General features: G+C 42.9%; 2 protein-coding genes across 3 annotated transcripts in view; one reads left to right on the top strand and one right to left on the bottom strand.

Moving 5' to 3' along the window:
- LOC131685497 (protein O-mannosyl-transferase TMTC4) overlaps nt 1-13,750 on the top strand; it is a 23,085-nt gene extending 9,335 nt beyond the window's left edge. For both annotated transcript variants that reach the window (XM_058969244.1, XM_058969245.1), the window contains 3 exons: nt 11,981-12,087; nt 12,152-13,189; nt 13,252-13,750. In XM_058969244.1, the coding sequence (XP_058825227.1) occupies nt 11,981-12,087; nt 12,152-13,189; nt 13,252-13,695 (1,589 nt within the window). In that variant the 3' untranslated portion in view covers nt 13,696-13,750. The remainder of the gene's footprint in view (nt 1-11,980; nt 12,088-12,151; nt 13,190-13,251) is intronic.
- On the bottom strand, nt 11,665-24,053 carry LOC131685496 (uncharacterized). Its single transcript, XM_058969243.1, has 6 exons — nt 23,059-24,053; nt 22,555-22,996; nt 22,378-22,468; nt 14,480-14,572; nt 13,858-14,415; nt 11,665-11,891 (listed from the first exon to the last, which is right to left on the bottom strand). The coding sequence occupies exons 1-6, from the start codon at nt 23,926-23,928 to the stop codon at nt 11,810-11,812; spliced, it is 2,136 nt and encodes a 711-aa protein (XP_058825226.1). The 5' UTR covers nt 23,929-24,053; the 3' UTR covers nt 11,665-11,809.

Here is a 24,053-nt window from a genome sequence, read left to right as displayed (position 1 = left end):
TTTCCGATTCACACTTTTCCGCAACTTTCACTTTTGTTAGGAACAAACAAAAACTCATTGGGTGTTCTTTAGCCAATTTCAAATTTCCGTTCGCGTATATATTGTGGCGAAATCGTTTGATTAGTACTAAATATAAAAACAAAAAACACCCGAACAGCTCAGAGAACAGAATAAAAATTAAAATTCCACGGAAACGCTTCCATAAAAACAAAATTTTAATTACTTTCCTGCTTAGTGCGTGTGTGTGATGCGCAAATGAGCTTGGCTATCGAGTAAAAACTTCTTTTGATTAATGAACACATCATGGATAGTTGGTTGCTGACTAGCGACAGGATCAAACGAGGCTGAACAAAACCCAAAAATGTATCATTCAATTACCGTTGTGCAGGGCTACTTAGAACACTAGTTTCCAATGCGTCGTCGGGTGTTGCTATATGGGAAACACTCGGCTACAAACGAAACGAAAATGAACTGAACACGTATTTCCACTCCCACTAATACGAATTAAATGGGTGCATAAATTGACGCACGGCCCGGTGGCACATGGTTGAAAAGTCACAAATTGGATTTAAAAAAAGATTCGCAATACAAAAAATTAAGAAATTGTTCTGCGCTTCTACCTGATAAAAATTAGAGTAATAGGGAGTTGGTATACTCCCTTGTCATTCAGATCCGCCTTCTACTATTTGGAACTGTCTTCAATAGTTCTTGACCACTCCCACGTAACAAAGTTTGATGCTTCAGGTAGAATAATCTCTTCCGGTAACTCCAGTTGAGGCACGAAAACTTCACCGGACACCCGCCAAAGAATATTCAGAATAAACAGAATTTATCAGGGCAGCACACAACACTGTAAGTTCGGACCCATTCGAATAATACTGCGAACAAATTCTTCCGTTTCTAATACAAGGAAGATTGACACAAATTTTCTTGCGCCTGCTACTGTAGCTTACTTCGATCTCCTTCTCAGATTCCGGAAAACTTCTAAGAGTTTTAAGTAAACTATTGTGGATTTCGGTTTTAGATCAGAGTTGCCCTAGGTTCGCTCTAATATTTACAAAATCGATGCAAAAGTGACAGCTCAGAGCGAACCTAGAGCGACTCGATTCTAAAAACGAAATCAGCATATGACGGTTATTCTTATGGTGTTTTCGATTAACCCCGAAACTGAGTCAGGTTCTAACCCCAACCGCTGTCATACATTTTGACAGCAGTTGGGGTTAGAAACTCAGTTCCGCTTCAAGCAAAAACGACATTAGTTATTAACTTATTTGACGTCTAGGACACCAAACAGTTCCAATGTGTATAGACAACATACATATAACGCGATGTTTTCAATTCGCCATCTGATTTAAGGTTCCCCCACACTGACGCGATTTTGTCGCAGCGACTGCGAAAATTTCGCGAAGCGACTTGTCGCTAGCAACTCTGCTCATGGCGACAGATGTGCGCTCCCATACTGACGCGAACTTTTCGCGTCGGCTGTTGCGAAATTGCAGCGTTTTTTTAACAATCGCTGCGTGCGAGGATTGTGTCGCAGTCGCTGGGTGTTCGCCAGATATTCAAGATGGCGCAGACTAATCAACTATTGTCATTTGGCGCATCTCAACTTTACATAAATAATAATACTTTCAAAGTAGATTGTTGGTTGACTTTGATATCCCTTTTTCGGTCAAGTTGACCAGAATTCCGGAAAAAATGAAAATAGTTATACGAAAAAAATTGCCTAAATTTCAAAACCAAACTGATGGGCGCTACCAAGTCCAACAAAACTATTTGAAAAAGAAGATTACATACCGTATGAAAGCCAGGTAAATCAAATGAATACTGGAGCGGTAAAATTGAATTGAAATTAGGGTGGTTAGAGCTATTTACTATAATCCAGTGCTTCAAGTCTTTCGAGAAGAAAAAATATTCCAAAGCGGACTCATCTTTCCAAAGAGCTGATCGAAAAATAGTTCGACAAACAGGCTCTTAATCCCAACGATTCGAACGTAGAAGAATTAGTGAAAGCATTAGAAAAACGATACGTCGGTAATAATTCGGATGATGAGAAAGAAGGCCTTCCAGAAAAGGACGATCATTTCTTGTTCAAGGAAGATCTTTTAGCATTTTGTTTGAGGGAAGAAATTAACGCCAATGAACGGTTGAACATGTTATGCCAAAGACTCCATAACAATCTGAAATATAAGAATATAAAGTTCATACCGCAAATCGAGCGGGAGATTGAAGTTACCGACAAAATAAAGATAAATCGATGAAATCTTGGGTACGGAATCGATCGGAATTCCCATGCAATCAGATGATAATCATGTTTCTTCAGCTGGACGGAGAAATAGCAACCTCTCGTCGAGCAAGTTCTGTATGTTGGTTAACGGTATAACCCAATAGAGCAAGTGCACATCAAATCAAAATATACTCACACTGATAGCTGCTCAATTTCTCAAGAGTACATGTATCTGTCCGCCTAGATTGAGGGAACATTCGAAATCAAAACCCCACTGCTTCTGGTCGGATATACGCGCAGCCACGACGAATCATCTGAATACACCTCTATGCAAACCGGATCTAATCTGCCGCATATGCGAGAGTTAACTTACATCTCCTTGTTTATAATCCTGGAACCAAATGTGGAGACTCCCAAGTTCGGCACCAACGGACTGGAGTGTGTGGAGTTGCAGCAGACTATGGCGCGTATTTATCTGTGAGGAGAGGCGTACCGCAGTGAGTTTCCTAGGAGGGGATGCTACCGCTAGCAACGTTGCTCAGTGGCGAAAGGGTCTGCGTTACAAGGCTGCTTGGTCCGATCAATGTTCCCTTTGTGATCGATGAAAACGTGGAGCTAATGATATATAGGCGATATGTTTCACTACAACATGGATGCATGTTCACAAATTGGCGGAATTCGGTCCACTAACCGAGTAATTTTTAATCGGTTCCAAAGATAGACAATATTTATGCAACCAAGTTTTTTAGGAAATCATGAATATGATGTGCGCTTCGCCGAAGGATTTAAATGTTTTATTACCTTGTTTTTACATTTTTTTGGAGCACTATGTGTATCTTATCTTAGGACACAGTCTCCTAACAGGTGATAGTACTTTTGTCATTATACGAGAGAACAACGATTTCTACTTTGTGGATCTACAACCAGCGGTAAAAAATACTCCAGCTCCGATACGTACTGTCCTTTATGTAGAATTTACTACTTTGTCAATCAGGACAACGTCTAGGGAAATATTCCAAAAGAGAACCGGGTGTTCCTGACACAGCTAGATGTGAACAAATCAGCCTACTGGAGACCGCTATTCAATCGATCTCATGAAGCTCCCACTAGGGTTGTGGTACCGGTAATACCGGTACCGAAAATCCCTGGAATACCGACCCATTTTTGGTACCGTAATACCGGTACTGAACAAAAGCCAGTACCGGTATTTTCGGTACTATACAATTTTTTATGACAAATATCGGTCTGCCAGATAACGTTTAATTATATTAATTTGCCTTCTAGATAAATCGTTGAGATGACACCTTTGTGTGGGAATGAGGTCATCATAATAATTCTAGAAGTTAGTTTTATTAGCGACATTCTGATTGGTTTCCATTATTGACTGGGTGGCGCGTAATAAGACTATGGTCTAAGTCATGTCTGCTGTATTTGATTTACTCTTAAACCTTTATCTATAAAAGAACGAACAGCGATTTAGTAGCTAACAGTTTTAGACTTGGTGAACCGCTTCAAATGGGGCGATTATTGGTGATCGGAAAATTCAGCAAAACTCCATAGTTTACAGGAAAGCAAGGAGCCTTGATATGCATTAGAGAATAGTAGGCAAAGACATAAAGGTCGAAACCAATTTTCAGAAAAGCAAGAAAGGAAATGCGATTGACCTGCTCGGATTTACTGCGATTCTCGCTTTGATTTACTGTTGTTAATAGGGTTTCATACATTTACCATCTGTTCAAGACGACGAAAGTCGCACCACTTAGCAGTAATTGATTTCAAAGTGGTCTAGATTTCGAAATAAAAGAAGGTGCCCTTTACGAAAAACATCCTCTGTGAAATGAGTCTTGCCATTCCGAAGCAATTAAAAACAATAAACATGTTTTTTTGATCAGCACAAATCAATCATCTGAGAATAAGATCATCAGTTTGAGCATTCAATTTCAGTTTGAAGCTTTTTTCGAATTTTTTAAAAAAATATTCGAGTACCGGTTCTTTACCGGTACTGAGGGCTTCAGTACCGTAGTACCGGTTCTTGCCAAAAAGGGTGCTGCGAACGCTACCCACCGGTTGTATTCACGATGGAATTTACTTGTACAAAAGTGCACTGAATGTATGAGATTTGTTAAAAACTTTTGAAAAAAAGATTGTTAAGAAGATTGCAATTTGGAGAACGCACCGTGAAATTTCGAGCCACATCTTTCCATTTTAAGAACTATATTTGCTCCACGGATAACATTTCCGAACACAACGTGTTTACTATCCAGTCAATCGGTTCTAAAAATATACCGTTAAAATTGACGCTCGGAGTGATATATGTGGCATCTCAATTACTTTTCCGGACACATATAAACAACTGGGAACCATTCATATTAGGACCGGAATTAGCCATCGACAGTACTCCAAACCCAAAGTGTTTTAAATTAAAACTTTCATCGACAAACTTTTTTCCGAATATAGATTTTCCACCCATTCCATTGTTTGCAGCAAAATCCCCACCTTGGCACATCTAAAACGGAAAATTGGCATTTTTTTGATGCACTACCAGAACAAAAAAAACTTGCAAACTCCGGAATAATCCTATGAAACGTAGACCCTTTATAGTCACAACCTTGCTCCCCAGCGCACAATGCTCAAAAATTTTCCACCGTCTTCGGCACAATATCTGCCCTGAGGGACATTATAATGCTTTCCACGGCATTGCTGCCTACTCGAATACACCGGATTTCGTTTTTTCTCTTCCGGTGCGCCATCGGCTGAGTGGCCTCGATACTTCCTGGTCACCTCGAAAGCCATCAACGTACTTCATCTGCTCCATTGTAAATTCTTATTTAATCCGCCCAAGACCCCAAGTATTCTTTGACTGCGTTCGCCCTCTTCTATGTTGGTACCTGTGATCGATCGTGACAGTCGAACATATTCCACATCATTCCAAGTCATTAACGTCCAGTTCTATAGCTTCTTGTCCTGTCTCATCAGGTTGCGTCAAAATTATTCTAATCTGTGAACCTGCAACTTCTTTCTTTATGTGATAGATCATCTCCAGGAATCGCTTTTAGTTTGCATAGAGTTCCATCTAGGTGTCCATGCTCTTAGTCTTAGTCTAAGCTCCTACTGTACGAACCGTGAATCACGAAAAAGCAGAACGTTTGGAATATCATTCATAACCGTTTTCTCCATTAGCTTGGACAGTTGGTCGGTGTTAAGTCAGACTGGACTAAGTCGCAAAAAATCAAAAAATTGTGATAATGATAGCACTGGATAAAGAATTTTTTCTGCTACATTCAACTTTTGCCAGATTTGCAGCAATAAACAAGAATGATGGCAAAAATTAATTTCCAATTACAATATAAAGTATGCTGCAATTCAAACTTTAAACTTGTTTTTCTCTAAATCAATATATTGTCACTTAGTCCGGTCTGCGTAACTCCGACCAGTTCGCTCTCAGCAGGACTTATTCATTACCAGCCATCGAAGTTTAGTCTTTGGTCGTGGTTGCCGAACGAACCATCGCAGATCCGGATCGCAAGAATCTGGGGGATTTGTGTAATCCTCTATTTTCTTCACAGTTATTTCCTCCAAACCTTATGACACTGTTGCTATAATCTGTATTTTTCGTAATTTTGTAGTTTTATTGCGAACGAAAATCTGTTAGTTTACACTGTACATCAGGTCAAGGAAAAGCAGTTTTGATTAAAGTTAACAATTAACATAAGGAGCAAATAATTATTTATAATCCTTTGCGCAGCGAATGCCTGCTCAGCTTTATACTCGTCGAAAGCCTCTACGAGGACAGCCCGCTTGATCTTGCTACATCTTACGAAGTAAGATAGCTCATTTAGAATTTTATCCATTGTATTGCTCCAAGGGGGCCTCCGCAGATCATTGTTCTCGACAGTTTCACCGGCTGTCCGACGGTTCCGTACAAATCGCTCAATTGGACCCACAGTACGATGTACGGGTGATTGGTGGTTAGTTTGCACCGCTTCTCCTTCTATCGCTATATTGTAGCACAATATGTATCTGCTTCGTCAGCGGAACCACTCACAGGAGCAATGGTACTCACCCAGCCCAGGTGGTACTTTTATATCGCCGTTAGTAGTGTGCTGATGAAAAAATTTGTATCCTTAATGTCGGCCAGCAATAGCATCTGGTTGAACAGGTAAGTGGAGGGTTTCTATCAAGCCTACCTGGAGTAACTGCGGCTACCTGTAGCTTGCGTTTTCGGCAGTTATTCTTAAACGACACAGCATTGATTCAAATATACTCATGTGTTCCGAGCTAAATGCTTCAATTCCCTGCGGCATGTCATCGTTTAGTTGAACGCACAGCACAATTCCTAGACGTGCCTTTTTGTGAAAAGGTCTCCCGTGATATTTGGTTGCAGTGGAAAGAACTTCCCCGCTAAACGCTTTTTGTCTAGTAAGTACTATGGTTTCACTATACCGTCGATTTTTACCACCGGCGCAACCATCGCTCGCTGTCACTTGATTGCTAATGTTCACCGAACCGGTCGTATTGAGCTCGTCATCATGCCCCACGTGATCGGCTAGAGTGAGTCGGTTTTCGAATGAGATGGAAAGATTTTTCAATACACCTCGATGAAAGCTGCCATTCTGACTTCGTCTGAGTCGTCTAAACTTGTGCAATTCAGAAGCTGCGGAATATCAATACTGGTATCTAAACTAAGTCTTCGAAAACACTCGAAATCATTAGAAATTGATGCTAGACTGTTTCAGTGCGATGGCGTGGTTGACTTGATGAAAACGCCCAAGGATCCGTTCCACCATACCCTGAGTCAAGGTCACTGTTGGTTGAAAGTCTCAGATCTGCCAGATGCTCCAAATGCGCAAACTCGATTGGCAGTGGTGGCCTTTGTCTGTGGTTGTACGTCGAAGTGGACGAAGTAACAGTAAACGACCGTAGCGACGTTGTATCTATGGAGCTAAGATCACTTTCCGACGTATGTCGGCCGTTGTATAGTCCACTCTGACCGATACTTGGCAGTTCAGCGCCCAAGTAGGTGAAAGTGGACTGCTGTTGCTGCTACTGTTGGTTGCATGCTGTGCCGGCATAGGAAACACGTAAGCATACTTAATGGCTTTTCGAGTTTTCAATTAATGTACCTTCAAACTGCTGTCCTGGAATACTATCGGTGCAGAACCAAAAATCATTTCGGCCATCGACGTGGTATCACTTTTGGTTTAGCTGTTGTGCTGATATAAAATTTTGCGATGATAAAATTTCCCACGCTGTTGGATCGCTTTGTGGCTTTGTATTGCGGTACTGCAAGTGGACGTTGTTGCTGCATTGTATTCGCCGGAAATTTTCTCGACCGCACTGGAATCAAACAGTAGTTTACGACCTCCGATGTCACATTCGCGGACAAGAACACGAACCTGTTCAGCGGTGAAAGTTGATTCTTCTGAGGTATATTTCTCTGTTGCTGAACTAGCGCTGCGCTTCTTGGTACACTATAGTTCAAAACAGCTTATTGAATAATGCAATATTATAGTCAACTGATTTACTATCCTCTCTTCTTGCTTATTTTCTTATGTGGTTTTTATGTGTTTGTTTGTGTTATGTTATGTGTTTTGGTTGGTCAAAATGTATGAACTGACAGCGGTTGGGGTTAGAACCCGACTCAGTTTCAGGTTCAAGCAAAAACGCTATTACTGTGTCGAACAAACGACCCAAAGACGATGTTTTAAATATAAAGACACGCGGACAGATAAACTCTCGACAAACATATGATTACGGCCTAAAAGCCAGCTGTCAAAATCCACTTTGAATGGAAATTCCAGACAAACCGTTACTAGTCGAACACAGTTCACAACAGTTTATGAAAGAGAAAACTTTTCTCTTTCGTTTATTATCAACATCTGTGATTGGCGTGTAACGGTTTGTCCGGAATTTCCATTCAAAGTGGATTTTGACAGTTGGCTTTTAGGCCGTAATCATATGTTTGTCGAGAACTATTCTCACTGAATGGCTGATAAAACAATCGAAAAATATTTTTTGAAATTTTAGGACAACATACGTCGTTTACCATGAGATTAAAATTGAGGTTGTCCCATCTAGCTACTATAGTTTGCAAATGTCACTTTGTGTCGCTTGTAATGCGAAATTCGCGCCGGTGTGGGCACACATGCGAATCGCACTGTCGCAGGAAGCGCGACGAAATCGCTAAGCGAAATTTTCGCAGTCGCTGCTACATAATCGCGTCAGTGTGGGGGAACCTTTAACCTCATTTGGCAAAAATTCCACCCGATTTAACCTCAATCTCGCACTAACACAATTGCACATGGATTAGTCAATGGGCGATTTCAACTCCCATCACAACGCCTGGGGATCTACCAACAACGGATCCCATAGAAACAGCATTCTTGAAGCAGTGGTAGATGCAAACACCATTATTCTAAACGATGGATCTGATCTAATAGTCGTAGCAGCAATGAAAAGCATACTGCAAACCTCGATAAAACCAGGTAAAAAAGCCGTTGGCTGGCGCGAGTCCCACGGTCAGCGATTCCGTGAAAAACAGGAAGAAAAGCCCTCATAAACTAAAAAACCCGCCGAACCATCCCCTCGCAGAAGTACGAGCACCAAACTTCCGTGATGCACGTAACGAATGCCACCAAGCAATCGGAGAAGCTGAAAGAAACAGCTGGGAGAAGTTCGTAGACGAGATTGACAATAAAGCATCAGTACCAGAGATGCGGAGGCGGGTTAACGTACTGGCTGGCAAAAGACGACATAACAGATTCACCCTACAAAATAGCAATGGATCAAGAACGGATGACCCTATCGAAACCGCGAATATCCTCGGTGAGTTATTCTCTCAATTATCAGATATCAAAGGCTACACTACAACACGGACTTTTCAACGGGAGAGCTGCTATACACACTGTTGGGTGCATAACTAATTTTTGGGTCCAAAACTGCTCCTAATCCGTTCTGGTACTCAGTCCAGTTAACATCGCCATTGAGGGACTGTATCTTGCAAATTTGTACAATTCCATGTTAATTTTCGAGAATTTGCAAGATGATACCGCAAAACCGAACCGAAGTATAAGTTAGGTTTATTGTGTTGGATTAGCTAGACTAAGAAAGATCGGCGTTCCGTCGTTTAGAATATACAAATTATAGTCACCTAAGGCGTTTATCGCTGCTCGTCCCCTGACGTCCATCTCTAAGCCACCGCAAATTAATGAATGAGGGCGTTCAGCTCACTCATTATTATAAATGATGTTTGAAGTTGTTCAATCAACTCTTACAGCTCATCCTTTAAGGGACGATTATTGTGAGAAGGGGGTATGTAAAGCGACACATACGTTTTCTTTGTTGGAATTTCGATCGTAACGGCCCCTACCTGTACAGACGTTACAAGTTATAGGTTCGTCAGAAGCGTTCTAACTCTTAATCTTTTCTGTTATTTGAGCCCCGTGTAACATGAGGTCCAGTACTTCGCTTCTAACTGCATTCATAAATGTAGGTACAACTTCCTTGTTACATATATTGACATCATTTGACGAAAGGTATTCTAATAGGTACTCACCTCTGGTATTTATATCCGTACTACCCTGTATTATGTGATGTGCAATGGCATCACATCCAATGATAAAGGGCTTGTTTATGCTTCTGCAGAACTTTATGAGACCCTTGATTTCAGAAGGTGGTGCTGTATCCACATCGCCAGAGCAGTAGACAGATGCGATCACAATCTCCTGCTTGCCATAAGCCGTCGGTGCCCCACTGTTATTTAACAACAACGTCTCATTGGATGCAGCCTGTAATTGGAGAGAATTTGATTGCTTCGTTTATCAAAACTGCAGCTCTCGGAGTTGGCTGGTCGTTACAATATACTAACATGGGAGAAGAGGAGTTCAGTCCAGATTGTTTAAATTTACCCACGGCTCCTGTAGAAGAGCGATGCCTAGGTGCTCTTTGGTGAACCTCCGGGCAAAGACGCTAGTGGCACCTTTTGTGTGATGAAGGTTCTCTTGGATGCAGCGAGTGCTGCTCATTTTGATGGTGTTTTTCTACCGTCGAGTATTGGGGGCAATGGGGGCATCCCAGCGGCTAGTCGCAGGCTGTGTGCTGTTCAACGTTCCAGTATTTACTTCAGCTCTTGCCGTTGGCGCACCTTCGCCTACAGGGGCTTTTCGATTCTCTCCTTGTGTATCAGTTTACGAACTTCACGAGCCGCATACGGTAGGGTGCTCTTGTGTATAGCTCGTGAGACGAGCTGCCACCAATGCACCCGTTGCTGCAGGATTGCTATGATCAGAAGTCCGTCGTTAGGTGTACCATGCTGGGTCACTCAGGGGAGCCTTTTCAGTCCATGCTTGCTTAGAACTTACACGTTCAGTGAACACCGGGGCACCCCTCAAGTGGCGCATTCTAGCCTTTCCGAATACGTAGTTCAGCTGGTTGTGTTGAGAGGTTATCAGTTTCACCGAAGCCTCATCTACCGCCAACAGGAGCCCTATCGTTTTGAGGACCGTGCTTCTCTTCACGACCCTCCAGCAGAAATTGTCGTTCTGATTCTGTACCAGGCGGAGGATGTTCCCATCGGACCTGTCGATGCTGTCGGGAAAATAGCCAATGTAAAGTGCTTGTTTTGGAATCTTTGACGCTGCAACGGCTTCCAATGAAGCGCCTTCCCAGCGCTTGATCGCTGTATCTTTGTCTGCACAGGCGATTTCAAGATATCCTTTTTTATAGGTGTACTTCCTAAACTTGGGTCTAGTATTGCTTGAGCTCTGTTCCATGACGTTATCGATCAGCGCGCATCGAGCAGCATTTAGCTATTCATAGCTAAGAGCATTGGCAAGGTACCTAACAGGAATAATGATCATAGAGTACGACTTGGCCATTTCGTTGAAGTTTGGGCGTTGCATAGTTTTTAGTGTCTGACCATGTGCATGTAAGGAACTACTCCACAATATTCGAAAGAGAGAAGTTATTGATTAGTTAAGCACAGTACTCGATAACAATGTGATACCTACCAAAGCACGGATAACTGAAGTGGAACGAGTTTGCTATCACTTATTGATAGATTATTATTCATAGCCGCCTTATTAATTTTTTCTAGTGATCCAGAAGTCAGAATCTCGTTGGGATATTGCACACCAATGAATATGGTGGTGCCCGGAATCCCCTGGCAATTTATATAACAATTAAAAAGCGTCGAAAAATACAATGCTTGCGAAATAGATTATCATTCTTACCTGTGTTAATAAAATGCAGTTATAATCATACATTTACTGAAAATATGCGACAAAAAATTTGATTCTAACATTTTAGGAACGTGGTTAAGCCCACATTTGACAATTCAAGTTTTTTTTATTGTGAGATATCTCACACTGTCAAAATAGTCATACCTTGACATGGTTTATTGAATATTTGAAAAAAATTACAAATTAAAAATTCAATCAGTTTTTACAGGAAAGTCATAACATTATACTAGTTCATATTAATTACAATTCAGTCAGTCGGTAGTGAATTCTAGATTCTACCAGCAATTAAAGTTAATTCTGTTCAATTATATTTTACAAACTATTATAATTCAGCTTACCTACCTCAACAGGCTCTCATTAAATACCTAGAGTTAGGCAGGATTCTCGTAGCTGCGGCATGCATTTTGCTTCCATTCGAAATCGACCTGAAACCAAGAAAAAAAAACCGAATTACTACAATGTGATATTGTCACCCTCTGAATAAAATATTCCCCCTATTTTTATGCAATTCCAGCTCCCCAAAACCGCACATCACTCTGGAAACATGCAGCTATTCTCCCATCGATCTTCCTATGTACCATCATATCAGTTCTATGCAAGGAAACCGGCATCACTGTGTTGGTAGCTATCCCAAAATCAGCGCTCCAGCTCCCCACCTAACAGATTGTATTTCTTCACCTTTCAGGCAACCTGCGCAGCCCTGGACATTCTAACGCACATCACCGGGCACAGTCCTGTAAAATCGTTCCTAGCTAATAGAATTTTACAAGCCCGTATCATCACATTATTCATAATGACCAGCACCCTCATCTACGGTCGGCTATGGATTCAGGACTTTACTCAGCCACAATTCCGAGACAAAGACAATCCGGTAGCCATTAGTAAAGGACTGACCCGAGTTCTATCGCAAAACTATTTGTACTGTCTAAATCTGTGGCTCCTTCTATGTCCCGACTGGTTGAGCTTCGATTGGGCGATGGACTCCATACCCCTAGTTAGATCACTCTTCGACTACAGAGTACTATTTGTGATACTATTTTACATGTTTATGATAAGTTTACTTTTGCGCACCAGAATTCGAAACCACATCCTGAAGGGAGTAGCCCTAATGGTCATTCCCTTTCTGCCAGCCTGTGGAATCGTCCGCGTGGGGTTTGTCATAGCCGAACGCGTTCTATACATTCCTTCCCTAGGATACTGCTACCTGATAGCTTTTGGGTTTGATCAACTTTTCGAAAAAGTCGATACTCGATGGATCCGTGTTCTGGTAGGAACGGGATTTTTTCTAGTCTGCCTGCTGTTTGTTGTTCGAACAATGCAACGATCCGCGTCGTGGGCCACGGAAAATCACCTGTTCCGATCGGCTCTGCGCGTGGTTCCGAACAACGCCAAAGTACACTACAATATTGCGCGACTGGCGACCGACGAGGGCGACAAGCGAACAGCCTTCACCTTCTATCGGCGTGCAATAGAACTATACCCGGAATACGAAGCAGCTCACATGAATCTAGGTAATCTGTACCGGGATGAGCGGAACTACGAGATGGCTTTGAAGCATCTGAAGAAGGCGATAGAATTTCACGAGGACTTTCACACCGCCTGGATGAATCTTGGTATTGTGCATGCTGCGATGAAAAATTACGACCAGGCTTTGGCCAGCTATCAGCGGGCGATGCGAAAGCAGAAGCACTATCCCAATTGTATGTTCAACTTGGGGAACTTGGTAAGTTTCACCCCACAAATGATATGAAAATTAAACAGCTAACGCTTCGTGGTATTTTTCAGTACAACGACATGGGAAATCAAAGCTTAGCGCTGGCTACCTGGAACGAGACCGTTCAGCAGGACTCACAGCACATCAAAGCGTGGAACAACATGGTCAACGTGTACGATAGCGCAAACATGCAGAAAGAAGTTCTTGCCGTTACGGACCGTGCGTTACGACACCTTCCCGGTAATCCCACTCTGCTAGCAGCCCAAGCAACTGCACTTGCCAAAATGGGTCGCTACCAGCAAGCGGAACGAATCTACAGCGATCTAATTCGGACCAATCCACGGGTGGAAAAATACCACCAAAACATGGGCGTCCTGTATCATCGCTGGGGTAAGCTGGAGCAAGCGGAGCGCCTCTACCGAGAGGCGCTCAAACTTAACCCTGATTCACAAATGGCCAAAACGAATCTCGCCAAATTAATGACTTCCCGCCAGATTCAAACTGGCAGTTTTTAACCAGTTTTAAAACTCTTTGTACACTTTTAACAAATAAAACATTTTTTTCATCGAACCACCAGGATTTCTTTAAGTCGTTCTACCCACAATCAGACACTTTTGAAAAGTCCCTGAAGACCTCTATTCCAGCTTTCGCCCCTTCCCTTCCCTGGTGGTACTCACCCGTTAATAATTCGAATATTTCCATAATCTCCATCGACCAGCCCGGAAACTTGATTGGACGACGCCAGCACGGTTACTACATTCAGCAAAGCGTCCTCGTCATCACCGACGCCGTCCTCGTCCGCCGAGCCACAGTCAGCCGCCATTATGGCACCAATCGAGGCCGTATCACCACTCTTGGTCGAGATCATGTAATCGCTAATATTTACAAGCTGCCCGAACGGGTTGCCCTCGTCCAGCTGGAAATCGGTACTCCGGTCATCGATACCGCTCGCCATCAGACTACTGGATTGGTGGTGGCGATCAAATTGGGCCAGTGCCCTCGCGGCGTCGCCGTTGTCGTCGTCATCGTCATCATCGGCATCACCGTCCGCGTCGGAAATGATGGTCGAAATAGGATTACCGATGCCGATGCTGTCGATGCTGTTTTCCTTCCTGAAGTTGCTTTTGTTGATGCTGTTGTTGTTGTTATTGTTATTGCTAGTTGATCGAACGTGAGTGTTCATGTGTGCCTTCAAGTGGTGTGATTTCGCGAAACGCTTGCCGCAGTCTGGGCATCTGGAGGAAAATAAGAAGAAATGGACTTTTTTATCGAAAAATGTAAATATTCTATTGAACTTACGAATATTTCTTGACTCCAGTGTGAATCAACATGTGACTGTTGAGTACATGAGAATAGGTGAAACTTTTCTCGCAAATCTCACAAACGTAGGGCCTGAAATGGAAAAAAGACGGACTTGTCTAACATACGAGTACAATAGTCATACTGAGAAATATTTTTAAACATCCGAACACTTCGAATACAAATACTACAGATATAGGAAAAAAATGCTGCTACTGCATTTTATTAAATTTAAAAGATTTATGGGACAAATCACGATGTGCTGTATTCGTCAATCTCAATAACGGTTCACTGGGATAAATCAAGTGTCAGCCATTCCGGGAGCTGGATAGAGATCTCCCAACATCTCTGACATAGGGAGTAGATTGGAAAAGTACGAGAAAACGAGACACATTTGAAATATCCTCGTGAAAAACTTCGGCGCTGCCATGTCGTTAACAGATGCCTTTTTCATGCCGCTCCACTTGGTGTAATGATGTAACGATCTTCGGAGTAAAGGACTACAGTCGAGTTCACAATACATGTAGTCTTTGTCTCCTTCCCTTTCCACCTCTCTCTTCTCCATCCTTCCCTCTCTTCTTTTCACTTTTCGAGGTGCACCCTCACACTATGTGCTACGACTCACGAATTCCGATGGCCATGCATCTGCGACGGCGAGTTAGTTCACTCCCTGACGATCACGCCGTTCAAACTTCCGAACGTTGTGTTTCTCCGTCCAAGCCACGTGCTTCCACCGCTCCTAGCGGTCGCTCGTCGGATTCCCGAGTCTAATCGTGGACACTGATTCCAACCCAGTCGAACTTGAACCAAAGCGATCGACCAACAAAACCCTGGAAAAGCATTTACTGCCCATGAGCAAGGCATTACCACGAATAAGTGCAAAAACCTTACCTCTAGTGAGGGTTTTTAGGTGCTCAGTTGCTGATTACAGCCTCTTATGGCCTTAATGTAATGCCACGCGAACTGTGAATTCTCGCGTCCCGTCCCGGACTTGTATCGCGTGTTCACCGTGTGTTCGTTTCCCGCGTTCAGCTACTGTGATTACAGTGTGTGCTATTGGTTGCCGTGAGCCGTCTTTGAATCGGGCAACACTTTCCAACTGTAAGTGAAGTAGAAAGGCGATTGTTCCATGTTTTGCCTCGTAGAATGATCATCGCCATGCAAAACGGACTCAGACATAACTTCTTTGAAAGTTTAATAACTTCTTTTAACAAAGCCGGATTCACTAGCAGTCTTCGACAAAGTTGTAGGCAATCAAATTATCTTTCTTATTTTTACTTACAGTGATAATACGATGCATACAGAGCCACCTAGCGGCGAAAATGCGAGTTAGTGCGTTTTCTCCATGTAAATTGTCGAAAAATCCCATACAAACTTCAGGCACGTTGGTCCAGTAGCTAGACTTGTCCGATTTGCTGTAAATTTGGAGCAAGTACTCCTGGTAGGACTAGGAATCGACTCAGGGGTAGGCCGATAGGGGTAATTTTTTTTCCTGTCATTCTATTACCCACGCATTTTTTTGGGAATTTTTACGCACAGATACTGCGTCATAGCGTCACAAGTCATAAGGTCCCAAAGAAGAACGCGTCATAATATCTGGGACAATATGACGCACCAGGCTGCGTCATAATATCCGGAAACGGGTGTGCGTCACAAGTTTCTGGACTTTACAACGTACATTTCTTTTCGGATCTTATGACGCATACTTTGTGTGTTACAATGTTCCGGACGTTATGACGAACGTTGGTTTTCGGATCTTATGTCGCAGATAATTTCGTGGACACTGTGACGCAGGTATAGTTTCGGATATTATGACGCATAAGAACTGCGTCATAATGTCCCAATGCTGCATGACTTGGGACGTTGTGACGCAGTACGTGTGCGTCAAAATATCCGAAACAATGATTGTGTCATATTATCCCGGACTTTATGACGCAATACCTCTGCGTCATAACATCTCAATATCAGTGTGCGTCATAAGATCCCGGACATGTGACACAAGAATAACTTCGGATGTTATAACGCATTTCACTCTCGTACCTCACAATGTCCCGGACGTTATGACGCTCACTGTTTTGAGACGTTATGACCTGGGACATTATGACGCAGCACCTGTGCGTCATAATATCCGATACTAGGAGAGCGTCACACTGTCCAACATGTCCATTGCGACATAAAATCCGAAAACGACAGTGCGTTATAACGTCCGGGACATTGTGACGCACAACAGGTACGTCATAACATCCGAAAACGGATATGCATCTTTGGGGCCCGGACTTTATGACGCACACTTATTTTCGGATCCTATGACGCACCCCTTGGCTATCATCCCGAACGTGCTGTTCAGCCGAGATGTGTTCCTCTCCGTCTGCAGTGCCATCACCCATGCATGTGATATGGAGACTTCTTTTTACTGCTGCTGAGCACCACTTTTTTAAACATGATCCGAGATAATGCCGAGATCACTCCCAGTTGTCTAACTTCCCGCTTTAAGTTGATGATACTCTACGACCAAAATTCTCGCCTGTTCCTGTGCTACTACCTTTCGGTTGCTTATCAAAACAATCTCGGTTTTGTGGTGAACTAACGCCAGCTTTCTTTCGAGCTTCCAGTCTTCAACAGTATCTACCGCCTCCGTGGCGAGTACTTCTACTTTCTCTATGGATACGCCGATCACTACGAGCACCTCGTCGTCTACAAAACCGACAATCTTCACCACCCTGGGGAGGCTCAACTTTACTGCCCTTGTATGCAAAAGTGACGTAAGCGCCACTTTGGTCAAATTTCATTTTTTTCGTATTGCTGAGTTCTCCATAAAAATCCACGTCTTTCAGTGTAATTGTCTTTAAAAAATTATGCAAAATGGCCTTTTAAAACGAGAAAAACAAAGTGACGTAGACGCCATTTTTTTTACCGAAGTGACGTACCGGTGCAATATAGTATTGAAGGTATATTTAACAACGCAAAACAATTTATTCCTAAGCTGTTGTATCATAAGTAATGTTGGGAGCTAGATAAGCCCCATTTTGTGATGTTAATGGCTAGGGTGGTGTTGTAATTAGGCTAGGGTGGTATTCAAATTAGTTTTTTAGTGCGATAATTTTTTTTAACCTTTTATATTTTATAAAGAAGTTTCCTGTGAAAGTTGGAATGCTTCTGTAAAGCAGCAAGCTTAGTCTTTTTCAACATGGATTTTTCATACCACGATAATGTACGAATGTATGTTGGTGAAAACTTTTGTTCAAAACCTTGACCGCTGTTGTTCTATATTTCATCATTTTAGTGCGTAATTGGTACCCAACCAACTAATTTCAAAACCAATTCCAACCAAAATACCTGCAAATAAAATAGAATTTATTCAAGTCTCATAAACCGTGAGTAAAACTGTTCACATATCCGGCATATCCAAATTTATACGAAAATTTCATGGGGTCAGTCCGAGGCAATGTTAAGCCAGTTTCATTAATTTTTCAAACTATAGCATGAAAACTGGTATTATTATAACATGAACATTAATAAATTGTATATATAAAAGCTCTAAACTAATTTGGAAACCATCTGAGAGACTTTGTGGATTCAAAATGAGTAACCCATACCTGTGAAACGTTTGTACCTGAAAACACCTGTTATTCGACACGCTTGATCTACTAAAAATGCAATCAGATTAAGACCAACTCCAGAATAACCGTATACTAGGAAGACTTCAAATGTGCATGAATAGTTTATAGACAACCTATATGATGTATTTTGATGAGCCGTGTAACAGGAATATTCACTACAAAATTACCAAAGAAGCGGGAAACCGGAATTACCGGAACCAGTCGTTAAGTGGAACACTGTATCCAAATGTCTTCAAATATGACTGTATTTATCACAGATCACAGAATTTGATGTACCGCATGACAGAAATAATTACTAGAATTGTTTGGTCCGAACTGCCATATTCCAGAATTGTTAATAAAGTATCCCTATTTGACATTGAATTTGCATTGTCCATAAATTATAGGGTTGATATTATTTGATATGTCGCATGACAGAAATGTTTAACAAAAACGTTTCATCCCGGATGACTTTACATGTGATAGCATTGTTCGTAGAAAACCGAGCTGGTGCACCTTGATGTGCCGCGTGACAGGAATATTCACTTAAAAATTCATCCGTTGAAAAGGAATCCGGAATCACCGAATGGGTTGTAAAGTTTCTCCGTGATTCCGAATGATTTTACATGACTGCAGATCATCGTTAATGTGCCGCATGGCAGGTATCTTCAAGTATAAATGTTTCACAAACATGGGTAGCGCATTCCGTATTCACTAGGACTTTCAGCCCAGAACCGCTTCCACGTTGCTTGAAAAAGGCCTACATGATACCAAAATGTAGTCATAGTGTTCAAATGTAGGATATAATATACAATACATTTTATAATAATGCCTGACTTGCAGCTAAACTTTGGAAAATTAATGAAAATGTACTCAATGGCCCTCGGACATAACCCACGGAACATCCGTATAGATCCAAAACCGACCATTTGACCAGACCACCACATAGCCTCGGAAACTTGAATGAACTCAAAATCATTTGCAGATAATTCAATTAAAACGGTTGATAATATACGACACGTTTTACCCGCTACTATTGGTTTGTATACATACGTCAGAATTGCATAAAAACAGTGAAATGAAATCGCTATTTTTTTGCAAAAGTGACGTTAGCTAAAATTTACAAGGTTTTTGCAAAAAAGTGAAAATTTAAGCAATTGGCTATTATCTACGATGGATTGTACACATTTTGTACAGAACAGATAGTTGGAACATTATTCGTGCTTTTGAAAACATCACGAAACACAAAAATTGGTTTCCTGAAAAATATTCCTATTGGCGCTAACGTCAGAATTGCATAAAAGGGCAGATTTAGCACTCCGTTGTCCCCAAAGATTTGGACCTAGCATGAAACCGTGTGGAACGCCTTCTGTTAAGGTTACCCTTCTATTTCCGCCGTCATTTTCATAGATCAGTGGCCGGTTCAGAAGGTTATCTCAGAATCCTGCAGAGGTGTTCGGGAACTCTCAATCTGTACAGCAAATCGGCGATTGCAGCCCAACTAACACTATTGAAGGCGTTTTACGTCCAGCGCAACCACTCCGCAGCAACAGTTTTCTCTTCTCTTTTGCTTCTGTGCACCCTCCATATTTTCCACAATGGATCTAGATTTCGGGAAGCCGAACTGTAAGCCTGTTAATGACTACTCTTTCAAGCACCTTGCCGGCTGTATCCAACAGGCATATCGGTCTATATGCTGAAGGATCTGCAGAGGGCTTGCCTGGCTTCAGCAACGACACCAGCTTTTGTCGCTTCCAGATACCGGGGAACTTATCATCGTTGGGATTGAAGATACCATCTGGTCCCGGGGCCTTCTTGGTTCTCAAGGCTTTTGCCACCACTATCAGCTCCTTGTTGGTTACCCGAGCTTCTTCGTAATCACATTGAACTCCGCGTGGGCGACCCGTTCCGGCTCAAGCTATGGGAATAGCGCTTCTACGATTACTCTCATCCTCTCCGGGTACCTATCTGGTGATACTGCCGGTTCTCTTATCTTCGCCATTGTAACTCCATAGGCGTCGCCCCACAGATTTGTATTCGCTTTGCGGCAAAGCTCCTCTAGACAGGCTTTCTTACTCAGCTTGATTTCCTTGTTAAATGCGACTGCCTTATATACTGGTCTTAGAGCTGCTCTTTCTGCGACGTTGTGGGCTATCTGCATTTTCCTCCGTGCTCAGTGGCAACTGTACCTCGGTTTACCCTCTCCTGACATGGTTGCATCGCACGCTCTTGCTAATGCCGTTATCACTTCATTTGCACAAAAGTACAGGTTTTTGCACTCACGTCTCAACGCTTCAACGAAGACTTTCTTGACGAACTTAATTGATTTCCACCACCGCTCATTTGATTGGGTCACGCGCTTCAGACTGTCTATTGCTTTTGAGAGTGTACCGAATCACTTGGTGGTCGCTGTGGGTGTACTCCTCACGCACTCTTCAGGTCAAACTTCCTGCCAGCCCGGGGCTGCAGAAGGTAACGTCAATAACTGATTCTCGACTTTCCCGGCGGTAGGTACAGATTGCACCATCGTTTGCAACATCTACGTTCAGCGTTGCAAAGGCCTCGAGTAGACTACTCTCCCTTGAGTTGGTGAAGCTGCTGCCCCATTCTACTACCCAAGTCTTAAAATCGCCGGCCATAATGACTGGTCTTCGATCGATAAGTTCTTTTGTCAGTTATGTCTATGAATCGAAATGGATATTTTCTGAAATGGATATCTTCCCGTCGACCAAATTGCCGCTGATTTTGCGTTATCTGACATCCAGTTTCCATCGTTGGCCGGGATACGGTATGGCTCCGAGATGATAGCTCCATCACATGTAGACTCCGCTACAGGCTGCCACAACAAGTGTTGTGCTTTGTCGCAGTGATTAAGGTTGACTTGCGTTACCTCCACAGTGAGTTCATTGCAGTTGCCTGTTTGAAGGCCGGACATCGTGGGCCTCCTGTAACGTGATGGTTATCTCCTTGGTTTGCACAGATCAGACATCTCGGAGCCTGTCGGTAGTCTTTAGCCTTGTGGCTTTTTTCCCCGCACCTTCTGCATAATTTGCTCCCGTCAGGTCCACTGCAGTTTCGCGCCAGGTGGCCTAACTCTTGACACTTGAAGCACACTTGTCGCTGAGAGACATTCAGTGGATATACCGACCAGCCAACTTTGATTTTCCCGGATTTTAGTGCTTTGTTTCGCCCATCACTTTCTCGGTGAGCTTTCTATAAGTAGGGCTGTTTGACATCGGATCCTTTTCCAATTCGAGGATCATCTCTCCGGTGTGGCTGCTTGAGTACCGTCGCAGCTCCTTCGGTACCGGGTTTATCTGCATTGCGCGCAGTACTTTCTTGTACCAGCCATCGTTAGCTTTGACTATGAGTGCTTGACCTTTGCTTCGTCCCTTGAAGAACTTTCACTTTTCTGACTTATCCTTGTTGTTTGCCTTCCGTTTTGTGCTGCCCACGACTTTTTATTTTGGTGTTTTTACCCACGTTAGTAGCTGCTTCGTTGTTCTTTCGCTACGCGTACCGCGGTGCCGGGAGCCTTCTTGTGTTTCTTGGGGCCTGCTGGTCTCGCATCACCTGGTGAAGCTCTCGACCTCTTCAACGTAGATAGGGACACGGTTTCCGTTCTCCGGGGTTTATCTTTCCCCTCATAAGTCTCCTTCACTTTTGGTGGTGCCACTGTTTGCTTTATTTCCAAGGACTTCTTGGCCAACGACAACTCCTTTTCCATTAACTCCGCCTTCTGCTCCCAGACGGCCAATCCGAGATTTCTTTAGGATATTTGATCTCGGTAACAGTGGTATACAATACTGATGGTTTACAGATGTACCACCAGAACGTTAAACGACAAAGGACAAAAATTTATTGGCTGCTGTTGACGGTGACAATGATATCCGTGTTTTCACAGAAACATGGCTTGATGCAAGCGTACAATTAATGCAGCTTTTCGTCGATTAATAAACCGTTTACCGCTCGGACCAAAGTAGAAGCAACAGTATTACTACTTCTGTGTAGAACTACTTTCTGTAGTCTGCATTCTTCCTGAACGCTTTTCAACTTGACTGCAATATCATGCAAAACTGGGTTCTGTGGATAACGCTTTCTCACAGCCTAACGCAATTCATGTAGCGTTTGTCCTCGGTGATTTTAATAAACCGGGGCCTTATTGACTTAACACATGACATATTAACAATCAAATACCCATACCACTGAAAAACCTTGCAAGATTATTGAGATAACTTACGTATAAAGCATTCCACTAACATCTCCACTACTTGTAAAGAATAAAGACAAAACACAAACCTCTCTCCTGTGTGCGTTCGTTCGTGTTTGATTTTACTACCAAAATCCGAAAACTGTCGCTCACAGTACTTGCACTTGTACGGTTTGGCACCTGTAATAGCAAACAAAACGCATAAAATCATTTAACCAAAGAGACAAAAACAGCCGCCGCTATTACCGATTACCACCAGTACTCACCCGTATGCGTCCGCATGTGTCGCCGCAGTTCGAACGGCACCACAAAAGCCTTCTCACAGTCGGTACATTTGTACGGTTTATCACCACGATGCCGCCGAAGATGAGTTTCCAGCGCATGTTTGTATTTGTACGAACGGTTGCACAGCTTACAAACGTGCCGCTGTTTAACGGTTTTCAAGTTTCGCTTCACCCGAATGACTGTCTCCATTAACCCGTCCGGTCCGGGTTTGGTGATAATGTTTTCGATCGTAGGCTTCTCTTCGTTCGGAACATTAGCTTTTCGAATGGTTTTGATGGTTTTCATTGGACTTCCAGTAAAGCATACTGAACTCTGTTGTTCTACCGCTGATTCTACTTTGTTTGCAGTAGACTCCTCAAAGGCTCTTGCTGCTCTCACTTGTGGTATCTTTTTGAAGTAATCGTTACTGCTCTCGTCATCGTACTGAAATTAAAAAAAAAAAAACAAGATTAAAGTAAAAATCATCTTTGAATCTTCAAACTTACAATAATCTCCCAATCGTCAACGTCATCCTCGCGCTTGATGCTTGCCAGCTGATCTAGCAGATCATCCTCTTTGTCCACATACACCAGCTCCGCATCGAAGAAGAGATCAACACTGCTGTCGTCCGGTTGCTTACCACTGTCGGCAGTTCGATTATCCTCTTCTCCCACAACGCCGTTGATCAACTCTGACCGCGCTTCGGTCCCTTCATCAAGTTCCTCCTCCACATTTCCCGTCCGGGACGTTGAAAGCGGCAGAGCATCGTCATACGTTATCAACGAATCACTATCGTCGTCGTCGTCGTCGTCATCAGGCGGTTCTGGTGCTTCTAGAGATTCTCCCGTAGATGCAATGTCATCCCGGTCGTCAACCGCCAACTCAGGCATCAGCTCAGGCGGAGGTCGTCCACATATGATTATTTCGCCATTGTTCTCAAGCAGCAACGTTTGCTCTCTCGAAACAAGCTTCACATTGAGCCCAGAGGGCGGCTTATAACTATACAGAACATCCGAGCCAATCGGTATCTGTATCTCCGAGGTATAACTAGACACCTCGGCCATATCTACATCCTGTTCATCGCCATCGTCAACCTCGTCACCCTTAGTCCCACTGGCTTCCCGGTACGATTGCAGTATCGCATCGGAACTTTCGCAATTGACCCGGAATCGATAGGCCACATTCAGATCCCGAATACACGGGGCACAGATCTGCTCCGGCAGAGAATCATTCAATCGTATTTCAACGCTGGTACACTGCATCACTTTGGCACAGTAACTTAGATTTGATTCCGGACACAGTTCGAACAGAGAGCGGGTTTCGCCCTCCTGCAGACAAATCCGGCAAGTAATGTTCCATTCCGGATTTAGTGACATGGTAATCGTTCCCTGTGTAGCACGAAAGCTACACAACTATTTGAACAGTTGCGAAACTGGAATATTTTCGAAATTTCCTATCGAAACTGTAAACCCGAACGAGTTGTTTATTTACGTTTTTTTTT

This window comes from Topomyia yanbarensis, chromosome 2, assembly GCF_030247195.1.
Source record: "Topomyia yanbarensis strain Yona2022 chromosome 2, ASM3024719v1, whole genome shotgun sequence".
NCBI classification, from domain to species: Eukaryota; Metazoa; Arthropoda; class Insecta; order Diptera; family Culicidae; genus Topomyia; species Topomyia yanbarensis.
Note: the sequence above shows the minus strand (reverse complement) of the source record. Positions and strands in the feature narration are given on the sequence as shown.

Coding starts and splice junctions, on each gene's coding strand:
- LOC131685496 (XM_058969243.1), bottom strand. CDS start 23,928: ATGTCACTAAATCCGGAATGGAACATTACTTGCCGGATTTGTCTGCAG. Junction 14,416..14,479: donor ACTGGAGTCAAGAAATATTC/GTAAGTTCAATA, acceptor ATTTTCCTCCAG/ATGCCCAGACTGCGGCAAGC. Junction 11,892..13,857: donor AATATTCGAATTATTAACGG/GTGAGTACCACC, acceptor TCTTGGTTTCAG/GTCGATTTCGAATGGAAGCA.